The sequence below is a fragment of the Salminus brasiliensis genome, chromosome 8, assembly GCF_030463535.1.
Source record: "Salminus brasiliensis chromosome 8, fSalBra1.hap2, whole genome shotgun sequence".
Lineage (NCBI taxonomy): Eukaryota > Metazoa > Chordata > Actinopteri > Characiformes > Bryconidae > Salminus > Salminus brasiliensis.
Genome location: NC_132885.1, coordinates 18,741,273 through 18,761,460, shown reverse-complemented (window position 1 = coordinate 18,761,460; position 20,188 = coordinate 18,741,273). Strand labels below are relative to the sequence as shown.

General features: G+C 42.0%; 1 protein-coding gene across 11 annotated transcripts in view; it reads left to right on the top strand.

The window, feature by feature from the left end:
• Nucleotides 1-20,188, top strand: part of dgkh (diacylglycerol kinase, eta) — a 66,540-nt gene that overhangs the window by 15,852 nt on the left and 30,500 nt on the right. For 5 of the 11 annotated variants that reach the window (XM_072685956.1, XM_072685954.1, XM_072685960.1 and 2 more), the window contains 5 exons: nucleotides 1,023-1,133; nucleotides 2,092-2,238; nucleotides 5,063-5,143; nucleotides 15,831-15,935; nucleotides 16,962-17,094. In XM_072685956.1, the coding sequence (XP_072542057.1) occupies nucleotides 1,023-1,133; nucleotides 2,092-2,238; nucleotides 5,063-5,143; nucleotides 15,831-15,935; nucleotides 16,962-17,094 (577 nt within the window). The other 6 variants (XM_072685957.1, XM_072685965.1, XM_072685959.1 and 3 more) reach the window with 4 other exon arrangements.

The following is a 20,188-nucleotide window of genomic DNA, read 5'->3' as shown; positions in this document are numbered from 1 at the left end:
GTCATATTGCCCATACCTAACATGAAGTACTTTCCATCTCTGTCAGGCTCCTGAATGGCCATTGTAGTTGGCATCTGCTTTTCAAGGCCTATAGGTTCAGGCCACGTTTTCTGATTGTGTATGAGGAGAGCAGAGTAGAACTACTTCAGTTCGGATAGATAGCCATGATTAGCCATTCCTCTCTCACGTGAGGTAGTATAGGGGGATCTATATGGCTATAAAAAATACATTACTGATTTTGTGAACCTCATCCAGTCCTTCAGGGTCCTTTAGTGTGATTGCATGTTTGCTGATTGGGATGCAGCAGCACTCTGCAGAGAACTGTTTATGCCACTCAGACTGCTTGGATCTTTTGAGTAATGGGGTTTCCTTTCTTGCCTCCCATTGCCTTGTCTTTCTACTCTCAAGCGTGAAATTGTTGGTGGAGCACACTTGATCTTGGCCAGGCTTCCTGGAGATAAATACAGAGGCATGGTCACTAGCCAGAGGCTCAGACACTCACATGGTCCCATGAGACAACTCAAAAAGCTGGATTCACTTTCAACATCTGCTTCATTTTAGCATGTTGACAGCTTCATGCTCCGCTTTACAACTCTGTTAGTCAAACCATGGTGCACACTTGCTATTATCGTGGACCGGCTGATAGTGGTTAGCTGTGTGTATAAGGTATATAAAAACAGGTACCGGTGCTAGTTCGGTGCCAGTGTCTCTTGAGTCCGACATTTGGTTAACAAACAAAGCATTTGTTAAACAACTCTTATTTGGTTAGTGTGAGCAAATCCATGTGAAACATGAGAAACCCTCTCACTGTGACCAGAGAGAGGCAAAATGGCATTTACTTACAAAGGTTGACAAGCACTGACATTTAAAAACATAGACATGCTCTTGTTGAAATGAAAACAGCATAGCTTTGGACTATCATTGTGTCAATGAAATGAACCCATTTGTGTACATATACCATCTTATACATCGGTTTGGCTGTGGACAGGTTGTGCTCATCTTGCTTTTCTGTCCCTCTGTAGACAAGTGTGAAGGAAGGCCTGCTCCTGAAACAGACCAGCTCCTTCCAGCGCTGGAAAAAACGCTACTTCAAACTCCGCGGCCGGACACTTTACTACGCCAAGGACGCCAAGGTAAGGTTGTAGGCTACTTAGACAGGTTGTAAGTCATGTCTTTGTAAAGCCCAAACAGTAATTTCACAAAGATATAGTTTGATTATTGTCTAGGCAACACATTATTACATATATACAGATATACTAAAACACACATTTGAGGAAAGATTAATTAGTACTAGAATATGAAACAGTTGAATAACCCACTTTTTCCAATTTAGTCATTGCCAGTTCTTCAGGCAGCAGCATAGTATTCCCCCTCATATGGTTTGATGTATTGCAATTTACTACTAATCATTTTACACCCCTAATAAGTGCAAATAACACACTCCCCACTTCCCATACCGCATACAGTTTTATACCTCTCAGACCTAGTACTATTCTAGGACCCTCAGCATAACTACACAAAATGGACACAGCAGCCATTACCCACTGTTGAACTACCCCTCAAGTCCATGAGGTAGATGAGTATGATGAAAGTGTGATCTAGCTAGATGAACGTTAACACCTGCTGTGCACTGATTCCTCTCAGCTCTATCTGAGTGTTGTTCTCAGGACAACATTAAACTGGAGCGTTACTGTCTGGAAAAGCTGCCTCTTGGCAAGTGTGTGCCTGCGCTGTTCTTAAAGGGTTCATGTAATAAAAAAAATGCTTGACCTAGTTTTAAAAGAGTTCAAGGTACTGTGTTGACGTAAAGCTTTAAAATGTAATATTCATTTAGAAAACATTGAGATGTGCTGTGGAGGGTGGAGGGAATACTCCAGAACCAGGGTTGGGAAGCACCAAAGTGTAAAGAGAGGTTAGAAGATGGCCATGTATACATAAAAGAATCTTTTCAATACACAGAACCACACACATGTTCCTTTAAGAAACCAAAAGTCAACCAGTCTTAGAAAGTTGTAGCATATGGCCCCTTTAACACCGTTGTGTATGTATGTATGTATTTGTGTATGTGTGTGTGTGATTGCCCTGAGGCAGACGGGTGGTGTGCTGGCCCGCTGGCAGTACCGGGTCTCGCGTAGCCGCGTGTGCTGGAGGGTGCTCTCCGTCTGCTGGTCCGGTGCACGCCGCCCTCCGCCCTCTCTGGGTGCCAGCGGATCCGAGGAAGGTTTGGTGGCGATTCGGGTTAGCAGCAACAGCAGCAGCAGGAGCTACATCCCTCTGGCAGTGGATGCCCACCTCTATCTTACCCTCATCCCTAAGATATTACTGACTGCCATTGGCTGCATTCATTTGGCTGGACCCTTCACTCTGGCATTACTTAAAGATGCCTGTTCTCCCCATTGTGCCTGAGCTGGGAAGTCCTGCCCTGCAATGGTTGAGAACACCATGGCTGCGTTGTGGCTGCAGAAACATCATATCATCACTGTCTGCTCGTCTTATAGGCAATAGAAGAGAAGTGTTGTGGAGCCGGGCCGTGTATGTCAGTGTTCTGTGTCTGAGAGGAGAGACTGTTTTCAAGTCTGCATCCATGAAGAGACTAAAGAAAGCCAGCCATTCAGTGTGCCATTACCGTCTCTCCCACATGTGTCGTTCATGTAGCAACATCAGCTCTCTGCTCTGACCTGTGGGTTAAGGATGGCATTCAAACACCGTCTCCCATGGAACATCTGAACATGGAAGAGAGGAGAATTTCAGATCCTTCAGAAAGAATGACCTGTAAGGGCTTTGTGTCTCAGCTGTAGCGGAGCTTCTGTAGGGGCTGCAGTGTGCTCGCCATCATATATGTAGAAAAGCCTCTATACTATAGTAGCATTATTTTTAAAAAGGAATGTGCTATGATATCAGAATCATATCCATATTAGCAGATAATTAATATTTAACAAAAGGACTTGGACACTGGGCACCTGTTTAGATTGGACTGATATTTGAGATAATGTTTGAAGACTCAATCATTAAATTATACATTTACATAAATGAATAAATTCTCATCTGTTTTACTCAGAGCAGAGTGTTTATGCAACACTGAACACTAAAATATCTGCAATGTATGTATTTTGCTGCATTTTTAGAGAAAACCTTCAGAAATCATTGGCTGTGTCCCAATTGCGTATTACACACTAATATTATAAGGTATAGACTATACACTAATATTAATAATGCACCTTTGGCAGGTTAGTACACAAAATATTACTGCACTAACCCGTTTTGTACTACCAGGAAGTGATGAAGCGATGCCATGCCACTGCACTTGCATTGTTAGCCACCATTTTTTGCTCAAGCTATAAGCTAAGGGTCTGGTGCGTCATAACTGAGTTTAGATCACAGTAACATTGTTTAATGCTATACTTCTGTCAATGATACTCATTTGTTTAAATTACGTCTAGGCCTGATGCAATTTTTCTGATCCCCTCAAATTTGAACTGTGCCTAAATGTACAGTTTTGTGTATTTGGTCACTGCAAGCTTTATCCACTTTCTGCCTAACCCAGGCCTTTTGCTTTGCACCATTACACTGAAAAAAGGCCCAGGTTTCAGTTGTGACTAGTATGCCTTTCCTTTAAAACTCCCAGATTACATTAGAAGGGAGTTTTTCTGTTTGTGTGGGAAAGAGAACGAGAGAGAGAGAGAGAGAGAGAGAGAGAGAGAGAGAGAGAGCGAGTTCTGACAGTGACCTCACAAGCAGAAACGAGGTGGCTAGGCGTCCGGGTGTGCTGACATGGGGGGAAGGGGTGCGTGTACGCGTCTGGGGGACTCTGTTTGTGTTGGCATGGCACCCTGCTCTCTGACAGATACTGCAGGCCTGGTGCAGTCCAGCCAGCCAAGCAGCCAGCACAGAGTCTGCTCTCTCCGTGCTGCAGGCCAGCCAAGCCTGCAGATCATATCATAAACAGGATGTCACAGTGCTTACACTGCCCAAGTACACAAGTCATCATTTACTCAAATATCTGCCAATCAGCACTCGAACACAGATTAGGGGCCGTAACGTGATCGGGCCTTAATCACAAGCCTTCCATTGGCCTGGAGCGTGTCTCTGAGAAGTGCCCGGAGCAGCTTGCACTCTGTTTTCATACTTTCGACTGTCTGAGCGTTACATATGGTCAATCTTCAAAAGTTGCTAAAGCAGTTTGTCATGTCAAGGAACTTTTTGCAACACTGCTTTAACACGCTGCAGGAGAACTGTTAGAGAGGCACTGAAGGTTGTGTGAATGTCCACATGTCCCATGCCTCTCCGTCAGTGCTTCAGTCATTCACAGCTATTAGAAACAAGATCATAATGAATGAACCCACCTGGTGAAATGAAGTACATGCATGCCCATATAGAGGATTAAAAAGCAATGCCTTTAGGGTGTGTGTAAGACAGGTTGGTTTACCTGATTAAAATACAGTACTGTGCGGAAATCTTAGACAATCATAGACATTATTTTTTTTTGTTTTTTTAATTGCTAATATGCACTACTGTCAATCAGAAGCCCTAATCTTATTTGTTTATCTATAGTACTTTTACTTTCTGATGAGATTTGAATCTGGCAGTTGTTCTTTACATCGTCTCAAATGTTTGTGATGAATAGTCCAATAGAAATGCTCCAGAATGACTTATTAATTAAATGAATGAATGAATGAAATTTCTCTGCATTGACTTCCATTAAAAGTTAGAAGTTCATCTTCTCAGATGTCTAGGATTTGTACACAGTACTGTACATTACATCAACACAGTTATTGCCAGAAGTAAGTAACCTGGAGCACAAACCTGTGTTAATGTAATATGCCATATCCATTTGGAAATACGCTCCCTACACTTTCCGTCTAGAGTGTTTCCTCTTCGCGGTAAAGCTACAACTCTCAAGAGAAGCACATGTCTCTTGTTAGCTCGATCTAACAGCTGAAATTCCTCTCAGCTCCCCCCCCCCTTCACTTTTCTAAATTGAAAGGTTAGAGGTCAAGCTGTCTGCTGTAATCATCTGCTGTAATCATCTGTGTTTACCATTCCTCTGTTCTGCTGTCCACAGTCCCTCATCTTCGACGAGGTGGATCTCTCGGATGCCAGTGTTGCTGAATCAAGCACAAAGAATGTCAACAACAGTTTCACGGTAGGCGGCCATTTTGGTGCATTACATCAACACAGCAGGGACGTGGAAACTGAGGCTTGTAGTCACTCACTACTCTTCTCTGCACAAGCCTTTGCACTGCATGTCCTACAGTCGAGTCCGATGGGAAATTAGTGGTGGGGAATATTTTGATATATTGAAATTGTGGCATCATAACAAAGGAAACGGCTATCTGAAAATAGAGGAGGGGGATATGAAGATGTATTATTTTTATTGTGGTAGATTACGCCACTATATGGTTTTCTAAAGGGTGTTGAGAGAAGGGAGAACAGATGAATGTAAGAACGACATAATTAAATATTAGTAATAGAGAGGCTATAAAAACGTGTTATTTGGGTAAAATTGCAAGTTGATGCGCTCTCCGTCGTATGAATGTGCACCAGTGGGCGTCAGGGTGTGGGATCGCAAACAAGCAGCGGCTGTCAGCGAACATCAAACCTCCCGAGGAGCGGCGAGGGTGGCTGTGTCCTTCTAAAAATTGCTCCTTTCCCCAGGCATGCGTATAAAAAGACATGGAGGAGGACTAAGAAAGCTCCAAGGAGGACGAGGAGTTATTCATAGCAGCAGAGCCGTTAGTGCTCCACTGAGCGTGTTTCGGATGGCTTGACTGCAGGCGTATTGTTTAATGATGGTGTGGGTTCGTACTCATGTGGACGTGTGTGTTTAACACGTGCTCCAGGCTGCTTCGCGTGCTTGCCGTCATTCAGCAAACCTTTTTTTTTCTTTTGATCTCCAGAAGAAATCTTCTTCTGTGACTTCATGTGTTATGCAACAATATGGTTTTTTTGAACATGAAGGCAATCATTCAGACTAACTCAGGCCATTAAGAAGCATCTTTTAAGGAGGACGTATATTTTGCAAGCTCTTAGAATTAGATGGTGTTTCAGTGTTCGCTAGTCCTCTTAAATAATGTAGACCTACTTTTTCCCTCAGTATAAACAGTGGTTTTGCTATTACGGAATCGATTTACAAGGGCTCTTAGTTGCTGTTTTATTGGAGGGCCTTTCAGCTAAATGCTTCTCTCTGTGCTTATCTGAATAAAGAGCTTACTCTTGGATATATTTTCACTGTCAAGTAAAAAGCTTGTAACTTTTTTGGTTAGATCGGAAATGCCAGTTCCCCTTTATAAGGTAACATAAGGGTTCAGTGGATGAGTGGACCGATAGAAGTGGTTCAGTGAGTACCTGGACCAATTGAAATAGTTCAGGTAATGAATGGACCAATAGCAATGGTTCAGTGAATGACCAAAGCAGTAGAACTGGTAAAGAGAAATAATGTTTCATTGTTGTTCATTTTTCCTGTTTGCTTTTTATTGTGCTATCCAGTGGCGACCAGAAGAGGATGGGTTCCCTTCTTGAGTCTTGGTTCATGTCAAGGTTTCTTCCTCTCAATCTGAGGGAGTTTTTCCTTGCCACTGTTGCCACTGGCCTGCTCAATAGAGGCTCAGACACAGATCTCTGTAAAGCTGTTTTGTGACATTTGTTGTAAAAAGCACTATATAAATACATTTTAAATGAATTGAATTTAATTTAATGGAATGATCCAATAGAAATGGTTCAGTGGACGAATGAACCAATAGAAAAAGTTGAATACATGAACCTATAGAAAAGGTTCAGTGGATAAACAAAGCAATAGAAATGTTACAGAGAAATAATACATGGACCAATAAAAATACAAAGCACAATAGCAATGCACAAAGCAATAGCAATGGTTCAGTAAATGAATGGACTAATAGAAATAGCTGTGAATAAGTTCTAATCAGATCTTGTTAAACAGTCGTACATTAAAGAGACCTGCGTCTAGTTTGTAGCAGTGATGATCGTCACTTTGAGTATTATACTGTAGTTCCATTGGGGTGGCTATCTGCTTCTTTGTAGCCAGGCTATTTTCTGTATCTAAAAATAGCACAGTGCAGAGAGAGAGAGAGAGAGAGAGAGAGAGAGAGAGACGGGTTTGCAGGGAGAAGTCTGCACTGGGAACAAAAGGAAATCCTCAGCATGACGTCAGCGAGGGCACGCCTCTGTGGTGGGAGCAGCGCTGTGAGTGGAGGGCTCAGGCAGGAGAGAGAGCGATGGATACAAGAGGAAACCGGAGTAGGAGGAGGGAGAGAGAGTGAGAGAGAGAGAGAGAGAGGGATGGAGTGACTGAAGGGCAATAGGTGAGTGAGTCCATGCTTTCCTCCCGTTTGATCTGACTCGTTTTAATGCCGCTTCACTTGGCCGCTGGTCCAGAGTGGTGACAGAGCAGAGCGCTCTGCTCGGGGCATAGAGAGAAAGCATGAAGCTCAGCCTCAGTGAAGCATGCGAACAGCGTATGTGTGGGTCTGCGCGTGTTCACTAATGAGGCTGGTGTCTCTTTAAGATGCTCCAATAAGGTAGTCTACATAATTCCTGTATTTCTGGAAGGCTTGTGTGAATTTGGTGTGTGTGCGCATGTGTATGTGTATGCGTGTGTGTCGAGTTAGAGCAGTAGAGGGGGCTGGAGCAGTCAGGCAGGCAGGGAAGGACAGAGTAAGACACGGAGAGAGCTGCGGCTTACACACACACGTACACACTTACAGATGCGCGCAGGGGACACAGCATATTCGCAGATGAGGCGGCGCTGCAATTAAAAACAGACTGCTGGTGAGTGCATTGCTTGGAGATTTACATGCACATATACGCACATACATAAATGAGGATGTTGGGGGGGGGGGGCAGCAGCTTGAACACGGCGTCCCGTTCCCTGTAGACGGGTGTCTCGTCAGCCGTTGGTTGTAATGGAAACTTGCCTTTAGCTTATAGATGATCTCCATGTCTGGATTGGTTCCTTAACTGCCTGTGAGTTTGTGTCTGTTTTGCTGTACTGTGTGCACATATGTGTGTGTGTGTGTGTGTGTGCTTTTGGGAGGGGGGCTGTTCTGAATCAACGATGGCGAGCCGAGCGGAGCACCTTGAGGTACACGTGAGTGAGGCAAGCTGTGAATTCCAGCAAGTGCTGTTTAGCTGCCGCTCCTGACAACACACAAGAGATTCCATTATTCACGCTCGGCTCTTTGGGCGCTAGGCAGAGCTTTTAGCTGATTTTAGGGAAATGGATCTACTTTTTTTTTTTTGCTTTCACATTTACAGACCGTGAGATCACAGCACCAACTAACATATTTTACAGCGAGGGCAGCAAGACAAAAGCAGAAATATGAGCATTATGAGCATGCAAGCCGCATGGGTAAGTTGGACCCAGTCACAATGGCTTAAAATAAATGGACAGGGACGCTCCCGGTGTGGATAACACTGGTGGTACATTGCCACTTAGCTGTAAAGGAAAGCAACGTGATCAGATTCTCTTCTCCATAGGCCACACACTTATTCACATACTAATTCAGAGTTTCGCAACACAGGGTTAAGAAGGGTCCAATCCATAAATAGACGAGACTATATCTAATGAAACAATAATCAGTTTTGCCCAGAGGAAATACTGCAGCTACGCTAATATGAAATAATGCAGGCTCAGAGAGGTGCAGTGAGGCTGTTCTAATTATACACAGTAGGCTTTACTTTGTATTGTTGCTGTAGAAAAATGTCTTGATTTTTGACTTTATTTAAATGAATAATGGACAAATATAAAAGCTCCTTACTTGCTTAGCATAAAATCTCTTTACATGAACATTTGCCTCCTCTTAAAAAATGAAGTGTTTTAGAAATACAGCGGTGGGAGAATCACTCATCATGGACATGAATGTCTCGGCAATCTGGCAAAGACTGGCAAATATTTTAATGATTTCTTTAAACCTGTTCTGGCAGAATGAGTGTACAACATGCAACTCAACACAGGGCCAAAATTATACATTTGGGGTTGTAAAAATATACATATACCATATTTAATATTCAGTTAAGTGTCCCTAAGCAAGTTGCAACTTGGCAAGTTGCTTGCGTTAGCCATTAACACGCGTCTGGCAGAATTCTCATTGGATATTTAACCACTCTTTTTTCAGTTTTTCAGTTAAATGTGTTGTTTTTTGTTGGGTTGAGGTCAGAACTTTAAAAAAAAGGCCACTTTAAAAGCTTTATGCTGGGCTATTCTGTCCGTTCCATAACTATGTTTAATGTGTGTTTAGGATCATTTTCTGTTGGAACACCCGATTGTGTACAAGTCAGGGTTCTTTCTGACCATCAGAAGCAGTTTTCTATTACCTAAGGGTAACAGTTTGGATCTTTTTCCAGACCTTGGAAAAGTGGCTGAACCTTCCAATAACTTGTACATACGAACTGTTGTTTGAACTGATTTTGTGGCCTGAATTCTTGTATTTTGTTTCTACTAAAGATGTACAGTATGTTGTACACTCATCCTGTCCCAGGGAAAAAAACATTTAAAGAAATCCCAGTATTATCATGACATTCATGGTATTACAATGACTTTATAAACACAACTATACATCTATTGTTTTTGGACAGTGTCAGATTATTTGCCAGTATCATAACAAATAAAACCATTCAATCAGATCTGTCTCATCCATCACTCTAAAGCTACAGTGTAATCCATGTAGTCATGAATTGTTTTGTAATCATTTTGTTTGGACTCCATTTTCCATATGTCATTAATCATCATAGCCACGGGTTGCTGTTCAAAATGAAGTGTTATAATAAAAATATTGTTTTTGTGTTGTTTTGCTTTTATACTAATTAAATCTATTGACCTTTTGGCTATAAACATATTACAGTGTGGTTAAGCAATTAAAACATCAAAAGACAACTACATTTGAAATCAAATTGGATAGGAAGTGCACAGAGTACCAATTAACCACACTGCTTATTGCATTTTATTGTGTCACATACAAGGAATTAGTTATTACACGGTTGACATTGCCATTAGAGAGTGGCTACTGACACTATATTTTATGTTTTTCTGATTATTGATGACGGGAAAAGTAATCACTTTTCATTTTTCAAGCATTTGCTAAGAAGTGCATCACAGTGTGTGAAAAAAGACTAAAGACTAAAACTATTTTCCTAAAACCTGGTAATTCATTTTACTATAAATGTTATTAATTTAAAACCGGAATACTAGAAGGATCTGTTGATTTGTAACTATATGTTAACAAAATGTAGCTTAATAAGAGAAGGAAATGCAATGCTAATGGCAGCTGGCGTTTTCAAATTGTGTAAAATAATAATAAATAAATAATGAACTTATTCATATATGATGGTGACACATTTCTGGTGCTGAATTTATTAATGTGCATCTGTAAGGGTTTATGCCATATCAGTGGTTAGAATCCTACCCTGTCCAGTTTTGACTACATTGTCATTTGTTGCACATGGCCCCTCTCTGTGACTGCGACTCTTTACTGTTTATTAAAGGAAGCGCTGGTCTTTCCCCTGACACCAGTCATCAGACCCTTTCTCTCACTCTGCGCTCTGCCACTACCTTCCCATGCGTCTCCCTCCAATGCTGCTGATTTAGAGCTGTGGGATTTGAATGGTTTCCTCTTTGTCCCAAACACACTGCCCACTCCTGCTTTCTCAGTGGCTGTATAAATAAAAAAAAAGAACTCAGCCCCCGTCCTGCTTCAACCTCTAGCGCACAGGCAGCGTCCTCATCCTGCCTGCCTGGCTGCCCCTCTGAACCCCATTTTAATGTAATCACGAGTTGCAGCAGTGGAGAACAAGAAAAATCACTCCGTGTCTTTGACTAGAGTGTTTGAAGAAGCTTTTAGAGTAAGTGGATGTCTGTGGCGTGATGCTTTGGGAGTTGTTCGTGATTGTGTAACAGCGGAGAGATGAATGCTAATGTGATTGCTGCATCAGGGCAAGAATGGAAATTGATAGGGACGGTCTGTGCCTGTTGTGGTGAAAGACCGTGCCAGGGCTTTTTCTGTAGTGGGAGAAAAGAAACTCCCTTGAAAACATTTGAGTGATAATCTCAGAGCATTGTAATGCAGTGGTTAGGAGACAGATTTGTAGTTCGTACTGTAGGAGACGCATTGCAACAGTGCGGTTCCGTCCGCAGTACAGTAGCATTCGCTGTGGGGCTTGTTGTGGAGGGTTGCAGTATCTATGGAGAGTGTATAAATAAACATTAGAGCAGTGTGTGGGCTTGCCGCTAACCTCCTCCACACGCCCGGCGCTAAACGACACTTCACATCTCCTAAGTCCCGCTAAACACTCATATGTCAAAGACCTCTTGTCATTTACAAGGTCGTAAACAGCGACTGATCCCATACATAGCAGGAGTTCTTTACACTGGTGCTGGCCGGTATTTACAAAGAAGGCTTTTTTAGATTCTGACATCTTGCTAAAGCGATCTGTCAGAGACCCGGCAAAGGCTCACTGGACACTTGCCAGAGGAACACTGCCCCTGCTGAAAAGATCTTATCTCCCACTCAGCAAAGGGGTCATTTATAAGGAAGCCACTGAGATCATGCTTCTTATAATCATAAGAAAAAGAGGGTTGATAGTCTACTCTGTCCTAGTTTCAATTAAACTTGCAAAATTAAAACCATTATGGTGGAGGTTCACCATAAAAACAGGGTTCTTCAAAGCATGTGGTTCTCCAACTAGTCCATATGGACCTCCTAAACAATTGTCATTGGTTTAAAACTGGTCATTGGTTCTTTAGCACAATCCTCATGGACCCCCTGACGGTCTAGTTTTTTGTGTAGTGAGTTAGGTTGAAGCAAAGGTTGGGTTGACTGCTTGGGCAGTCCACAATTTGAGCATCTCTACACTAAAGAAGCATCCTTTAAAAAGTTCTGTAGTGTATTGGTTCTCAACCAATCTTTGGAGACCCCTTGACAGTCTAGATATTTGCTTTACGGGTTCAGGACTGGTTTAAGAGCCACTGTGCTAAAGAACCATCATTTGACAGGTTCTTTTGTGCACTGGTCCTTAAACTGGATCTTAGGGAGTCCCAGACAGTCCCAGTAAACCGTTCTTTGTAGAAACATCCTTGCATATCTTTGTGTTTCTTATATGTAGAACCATGTTAATGGACACAGAACCATTTAAGCATTCCACTGATTCTTTGAGTTGTGATTGTGCTATATAGAACCACAACCTTTACTACAGAAACCTTAAAGAACCCATTTTCTAAGGTTGTAGGGATAGATTTGGGTGATCTGGGGGTCCTTAATGTAATCCTAGGCCAATATGATTTATCATCACTTCATTGTGTATTCTGTAGTTACAGTATTGGCATGGCATGTAGCAGAGGTTATGACCGGAGTTTGAAGCTCCTCCGTCCTAAAGCTTTGCATCAACAAGTAATGAAGTAATTGAATTGAACTGATGTAAGAGTTGGTGCATGCCTGCTTGTCTCTTTTCCCTGGCCAAGTTCTGTGTTGCTAATTCTTTTGCTCTAATGACTCTGCTGTCAAATAGCCAAGCGCAGTCGTAGCCTGTGGAGGCGGTAGGGAGCAGGCAGTAATGACTTAAGTGAGCACATCTCTGGGAGCATGGTCACGGCTTTCAGCACTGCACGGCGGCAGCAGCAGCCCAGAGAAACGAGGAATAACAAGTCCAGAAACACAGCTAGCTGCTCCCACAGTGGCCAAACGCCTCCATACTACATACAGCTCTCGTGCTGACACTCATGCATGTGATTGTATGCATTGCACACCTGTTTTGCATCTTTGTGCTCCAACCGGCTGTGACAAAACATCAGGGTTAGTGAGTAAAACACATTTTAGCTTGAAAATAAGCATTTGCAAATTGCGGTGTGTAGTGTCATGCTTTAGTGTATCCCAGCTTGCTAATGTCCAGTGTTATAGATTGTGTTATAGAGGCTCTGCTTTTTGGTATGTTTTGGTGTAGATAGTCATAGTAGTACTACTACTGTTAGTAGATAACTAAGTTAAATAAAAGTTAGGGTAACTGGTACTGAACTACTGTTGTTATAGATTGTGTTATAGAGACTCTGCAATTTTGGTATAGATTATGTTATATAGACACTGCTGATTTGGTATACGAGTACTTCTGCTTTGTTATAGATCGAGTTAATGGAGGCACTGATTGATATAGAAGTGCTGTTGTGTTATAAAGGCTCTGTGGTTTTGGTATAGATTTTGTTATATAGTCGCTGCTTATTCAGTGCAGATTGGTATAGAAGTACTACTTTTTGTTATAGATTGTGTTATAGAGATTCTGCTTTTTGGTGTGTACTGGTATAGACAGTCATAGGAGCACTACTGTTTGGTTAGTAGACTATGTGACTGGCACTGGTATTGTGTCACGGATGCACTGCGATTTTGTTATAGATTATGTCATATAGACACTGCTGATTTTGCCTGATTTTGTTAGTAGACTATTTTGGTACAGATTATGTTATATAGACACTAAAGTACTACACCTTTGTTATAGATCGGGTTATAGAGACACTGTTATAGAAGTGCTACTGTGCTATACAGGCACTGCAGTTTTGTATAGATGATGTTACATAGACAAATATAGATTTAGTAGAAATTGTTATTGGTGTTGTTATAGAGGCATTAATTGTTATAATTATTGTTGCTGTTGCTGGTTTTTATAATAATTGTTATGAAAGTACAACTGTTGTACTATAGATTATGTTATAGAAGCATTGCTGTGTCTGTGATTCTTGACTCCTTATCTTCTGCACTCCTCCTCGCACTCCTCCTCACATTTCTATCTAGTCTGCCTAATGAACCACATACTGAGGGCAATGCAAAAGTGCACACACAAATCAGTAACAGTAATGGGAGATTTCATGTGCTAGAGAGAATGCATTTGTTTAGGTTATGTAACATTTGAGGTTCAGTGTGTTCATAAATGCACCACTCTTCTAACCAGTGTCACATGCAGGGCCACAACAGTAATAAGCCATTTGTTTCCTCGTTGTGCCAGATGGTTATGGCTGATGGTTTATTTTAGGAAAACACATGAAGCTTTTTCTTACGCTTGTGATTGAGACACATCTAATGTGAGCAGATGGGTTTTATCAGTTATGTACTGTTTTAATTATTGCTGTTATATATAACAACCCTTGGATACAACCCTTATCCACCCCAGCTGATGGAACTAATTACTACTCAAAAGTCCTTGATTGGCTGAATGGGGTGGATCAGATTTGGGCTGGAGTTGAAACCTACAGGATGGTAGGTCTCAAGAGGGAGGGTTGGAGAGCACTGCTCTAGACGTTGTTCAGGTTTTGAATCTGTAATGCAGGCTGTTGAGTCTGAATAAAGCTTGTGTCAAAATCAATACAGGGATGAGCTTTAATAAAAAAAACACTAGTTAACTAACTGTAAATATTAAATATTGCTATAAACTGAGTGAATGTTTGGTGTGGGTTGAGAGAACATATGGATTTTATTCCAGTGCACAGTGGAATGCAGCTGTAGTGTAGTTCATATTCCAGAGGTAATCCTATAGTGATTGATATTATACATGTGTAAGACTGTAGACATTCATAATTTTATAGAAGGATTGCAGTCATGTCATAGATTATATTCTGTTATTATTAATAAATATCAATACCGATTGTGTTGTGGTACAGATTATGTGATAGACATACTGCAGTTGTGGTATAGATTATGTTGTAGATACACTGCTGTTGTGGTACAGATTGTGATAGACACACTGCTGTTGTGGTATAGATTATGTTATAGGGGCACTGCTGTTATGGTGTAGATCATGTAATAGACACACTGCCATTGTTTTATAGATTATGTTATAGAGGCACTGCTGTTGTGGTATAGATTGTGATAGACACTGCAGTTGTGGTATAGATTATGTTATAGATGCACTGCAGTTGTGGTATAGATTGTGATAGACACTGCAGTTGTGGTATAGATTATGTTATAGATGCACTGCAGTTGTGTTATCGATTGTGTTAAAGATGCACTGCTGTTGTGTTATTGATTTTGTTAAAGATGCACTGCTGTTGTGGTATAGATTGTGATAGACACTGCAGTTGTGGTATAGATTATGTTATAGATGCACTGCAGTTGTGTTATGGATTGTGTTAAAGATGCACTGCTGTTGTGTTATTGATTGTGTTAAAGATACACTGCTGTTGTGGCATAGATTATGCAATAGACACACTGCAGTTGTTTTATAGATTATGTTATAGAGGCACTGCTGTTGTGGTATAGGCTGTGTTCTGTAGTAAATGTTTTTTGTGGTGTAGGGAATGTTCTGTAACTCTGAGACCAGCGTCTAATCGTCTCTCATGCGTGGTCCTCGTGTGCTGGGTGTGTAAGCACACACTGGCAAGCCTGGAGTCTGGCGTGCTGCTCCTCGGCTGCCTGTAAGTGGAAGGGGATGCTGAAGATGCGTGTGATCAATAAATAATACTTGTATTAAAAGCACAGGGGTAGTCTGCTCCTGGAGCGTTAGTGCGGAGGCTGCTTCTGTTATGAAACAGGCTTTTAGCATTTTCCGAGGCGCTCCGCCTGTCAGCCTAGATCTCACTCAAGCTGGGCTAGCTGAGCGGCTCTGAGGAGAGGGAGATCGGGGTTGGAGGAAAGGCGAGGGGAGGTGGAGGAAGGGGAGGGGGGGTTGAAAGAGGAAGGGGGCGTGGAGGGGGTGTCCTGACTCTCAGCTTTAAGAAGAGGGAACTCATTCTCAGCCTCACTCTGAGACAGGAAGCCAGGCAGCCAGGTTCATCTCCCTGGATCTCTCTCTCTCCCTCTCTCTCTTATTCTCTCTCCTTTTCTCTCTCTCATTACTCGTAGGTAATTACTCCGTTCCGAAGGCTCATCCTGTGTGCAGAGAACAGAAAAGAGATGGAGGACTGGATCAGTTCTTTGAAATCGGTTCAGTCTAGAGAGCATTACGAGGTAAGGCACGCGTCTCTCTTTACTACACATGTCACGCTTTCTCTCATATGCTGGAGTTGATCTTGAGCTGCTGTAAGTCGTGAACTTGGATACATAGTTAAGAGCGGCAAGGCTATTCAAATGCTGTACTGTACATTACTGTGCATGCACGTGTGATGTGTTATTGGTGTGTTGCTGAGTGCATGTTTTTGATGTGTATTGCATAATAATGCATACGTATTTGTTCAATGAACGCCAGTAGGTTTGATAATGTTCGTTTAGATTTTTCTCCCCCTTTTCTTTGCTTCCAAAATGATAGAAACAATCCGTTAGTTCTAGCAGTGGACATGATAATGAGGTACAGAATTGGAACAAATTGTTCTGATATGGTTAATTATGTAGCTGTGGATATGAATTTACCAACATAATGCAAAAGCATGCCTTTATCATGATTTCTTTTGAAATTGTTGGGATATGTAGCCTGTCGATACATGGACATTAGTGTCTGTTGACGCTGTGTAGCAATAAAAGTTATTTTGCCTTTAAAATGAAGGGGAGGGAAAAGATTACATAAGCCCTGATGCTCTGCAATACCACACCCTGAGCCCCCGCTCAGCCAGCACCCCGCATCCACACATCTGCACCCACACAAGTGGGGCACAAGCTGTTCTCTCATTTAGAGTGATAATTAAGTCACACATCACAACTCATGATCTCCTCCAATTAAGCTCTGGAGTGCTTCAGCCTCACCTGTGGAAGATCATGGATCTAAGCTGATTTGACTGTGCCTGATTGGCAGATTTTACTGTGAAGTGTGTGGGGGGCATGGCACAGCGAACGAGCGTACGGTGTGGTACTGCACTGCATGGAGCGCTGCACCTCACACTGATGAGGCTGCCGGGTGTGTTCCAGCACGCAGATTGCATGCGGCTGCTGGAAGAATGCCCTAGACTGCAAACCGTTAGCTCACCTTCATGTTATAAAGTGCCTTTCTTTCCAGGGGCTCCGAAAAAGTCTGCCAATTTGTCTTAACTTCTCCTTTGCTAGACGGCACAGTTTAATGTGGAACATTTCTCAGGGATGCACAACTGGTATGCCTGCTCCCACGCTCGCCCCACCTTCTGCAATGTCTGCCGGGACAGCCTCTCAGGGGTCACTTCTCATGGCCTCTCGTGTGAAGGTAGGTGCCATTAATTCCTCCTGTACTGTACCTGTCTCTCTCTCGCTCTCTCTCTCTCTCTCTCTCTCTCTCTCGTGCTCTTCTCTTTCCTTTTCTCATATCTCCCTCGGCACTCTGTATGCTAATACCTGATTAATTATGGATGCCATATTTCACTCATGCCTCCCTGCTGTGGTTTAGTACTCACTGTACCTCATGAGCCGAGTGCTGGTTTTCAGTTCGGGCACATAAGCTGCAGACACAGATCCGCAGTTGAGCTCAGTGTGAGAGAAGAAGATGCGGTAGAGGCTGGGGGTAGGAGGTATACCGCTGGAAAGGGGGATAGTACAGTATGTCATTGTTGTAGGATATGAATTGTTCTGCTATGTAGAAACTGGGATAAACCCACAAACATTAAACAACTCCAGAAGAAAGCTCCACCTCTAGAAGAAAGTAAACATCAACAGGAACAATTTGCATAAATTATTTATTTATGTATTTATTTATTTTTTTATAAAGTTCATATATAATTCAAACTGGATTTACATTATTGAATTGGCCTTATTTGTTTTTTCCCCTCGCATATCTAATCCAGGGTTTTCTGCTGATATCCGCTGATACCAATAACCATCTATATTAATGGTTATATGTCTTATGTATGTACAGATGGATTTATTATTTATTGATATGCTGTGATGTCATATCTTTATTGGCTGAAAATCAGAAAATGTTATAATGTAAATTTGAGTTTAAATTGCCCACTCCTAGTAGAGATATATACAGTATACAACAAGGGGTGGGCAATTCTGGTCCTGGAGGGCCAGATTTCTACACAGTTTGTTGCTTTTCCTGCTCAAGCACACCTGATTCAACTCACCTGTTATTTGGCAGGTTAAGTAGGTCTGTTAGAGCAGGATGGCTCCCATTGCCCACCCCTGGTATACAGTCATATACAAGCATTTGGATACTCAAGTACCCCAGGAAACAAACTTAAATACAGTTACACACTTTGGAGCAGTATTTACCTATGAAATGTGACATAACATTTAAACATTGCAATGGTTCCACAATTTGCTATTTAAAGATGTATGATCTTTATTTTTTCATAGAAAATCAACAGAATATCTTATTTCAGCAGAGGTGCCCAGACTTTTGCAAACGACTGAGAGAAAAGAACACTATAGGCAGTAAAAACAGGGAATAGAAAGGTGATCGTTAGCAGTGGCAAAGTCTTGCTGTTTGTGTGTGTGTGTGTGTGTGTGTGTGTGCACGTGTGAGACTGTTATCTGTGCCTGTGTGTATTATTTTGATGCACAGATCCCAAAGAAGCTGCTGGCAGGTTTAAGCACTCACCCTAAAAATACCCTCTCCTGTATCATGCATTATGTTAATGTGCTGAACTCATGTGGAAAGATAGTGCTAATTAGTCTCTGAGATATGCAGATGGTACATATTAAACACCTCAGCTTGTCAGCGGTTCTTGCAAAACCAGGAATAGCATCACGCTCATTCTCTGTGACCAATAATCAACAGGGTTTCATTCCAGCTAGAGTCTATTTATGCTCATGTGGAAACGTACAGCGTTCATTAGACACTGGGTAAAAGCCTGTTTAAACACTGCTTCCAACGTCGAAGCACATAAACATTCGGACCTCGTTATTACCACGCCAGTGGGAAATTTACAGGTTTTCCGTGCGTCTTGAACACGCAGCATTCTAAACCGTTCGGCTCAGAACTTTTCTGTTGCTGTTGTGTTTGTGCCAAAAAAGGACTTTCAGTAAATGCCTGATTAGGATGGTGCTGTTGATTCCTGATAAAAGCATCTAGTGGCACTTTGTAGAACAACCATAATTCAGCACTAATGAGCCATTCTTAATTAACACGGAGAAAAATGGAGATTGGTGTGGACTGGGCTGGCCACTGTGTCTCAGTGGTCTGCAGAATGGTAATTAAGGGCCACTCTGCAGCGCTTCTCTGTGTGTGCCTCACACAGCAAGTCCTCAAGAGGATTAATTATACCTCAGTGTGAGGAGATGATCTTATTTCAGTTGTTGGACCATCTCGTTAATATCACAACAGATGAACGCTGCTTTTTAGGGTCAGTTTGGAGATGCCATTACACTGCTGTTTGAAGGGCTCTGCAGAAAGCTCTGAATTCTGCACCAAGGAAAGTGATGCATTGCGTGCTTTTTATTCAGCCATGTTAATATTAATGTATGTATATGTATTAATATATAGGAGTCTTTTAACGGTTGTTGTTTGCACACTATATGACTGATCAGCAACATGGGGTTACAAATTTACCTACAATATCTTTCACCAGTCTGGCTACAATCCAAATACTTGTTTTTGTTATGAAAACAGACACGAGAACTGATGCGATGCCACATACGAGAATCCATTTCTTTCTTTCAGAATGGATGTCTGCAAGAAACGAGCAAAACAAGGTGCCTGTGAGCTGATTTACAGCAAAATTACACAGAAGATAAAGTAAAGAATATGGGAGAGAAAATGACAAACATATAACATATAACTTCACCCCCAACGTTCTCCTCACCATGTGTGTTGCACTCTTATTGGCTGTATCTGGTTGCTGCATTAACCTCCAGTCACAACACTTCTCACACTACCTGATTAAAAGTTGGCGACAGGTCCAGATATTAAACCTGCTAGATATTTGTCAGAGGCTTGCGGGGCATTGGCAGTCACTCTGCAAGCTCTCGGCTCGCATCTTTCAGCAGGTCACGCATAGTGACCGAGCCAGCCCTGAACGAACGCAGATTTGCCTCCAACCTGAGGCTTTTGGCGGCAATCTCATAAAACAGTCGCGACTTCAGAGTCAGGGCTACAGTTGTGTAGTGTGAACCTGGCATAAACTGAAAGGCAAAATTATGACAAAGGTGATTTCAGAGAGGATGCACGCATTTGTAAGTTAGGGGCATTTTTTACTTGTACTGTCACTCGCACACAAAAACCTTGTATCTATTTTTGCCGTTTCGCACTTTTTTGCAATAAGTCGAATCGGGCAGTGCATCACATTGTGATGAATTCATGATGAATTGACCAATAGAAATGCTCCAAAATTGACATTGTCTTTCATTGAAAGTTAATAAGT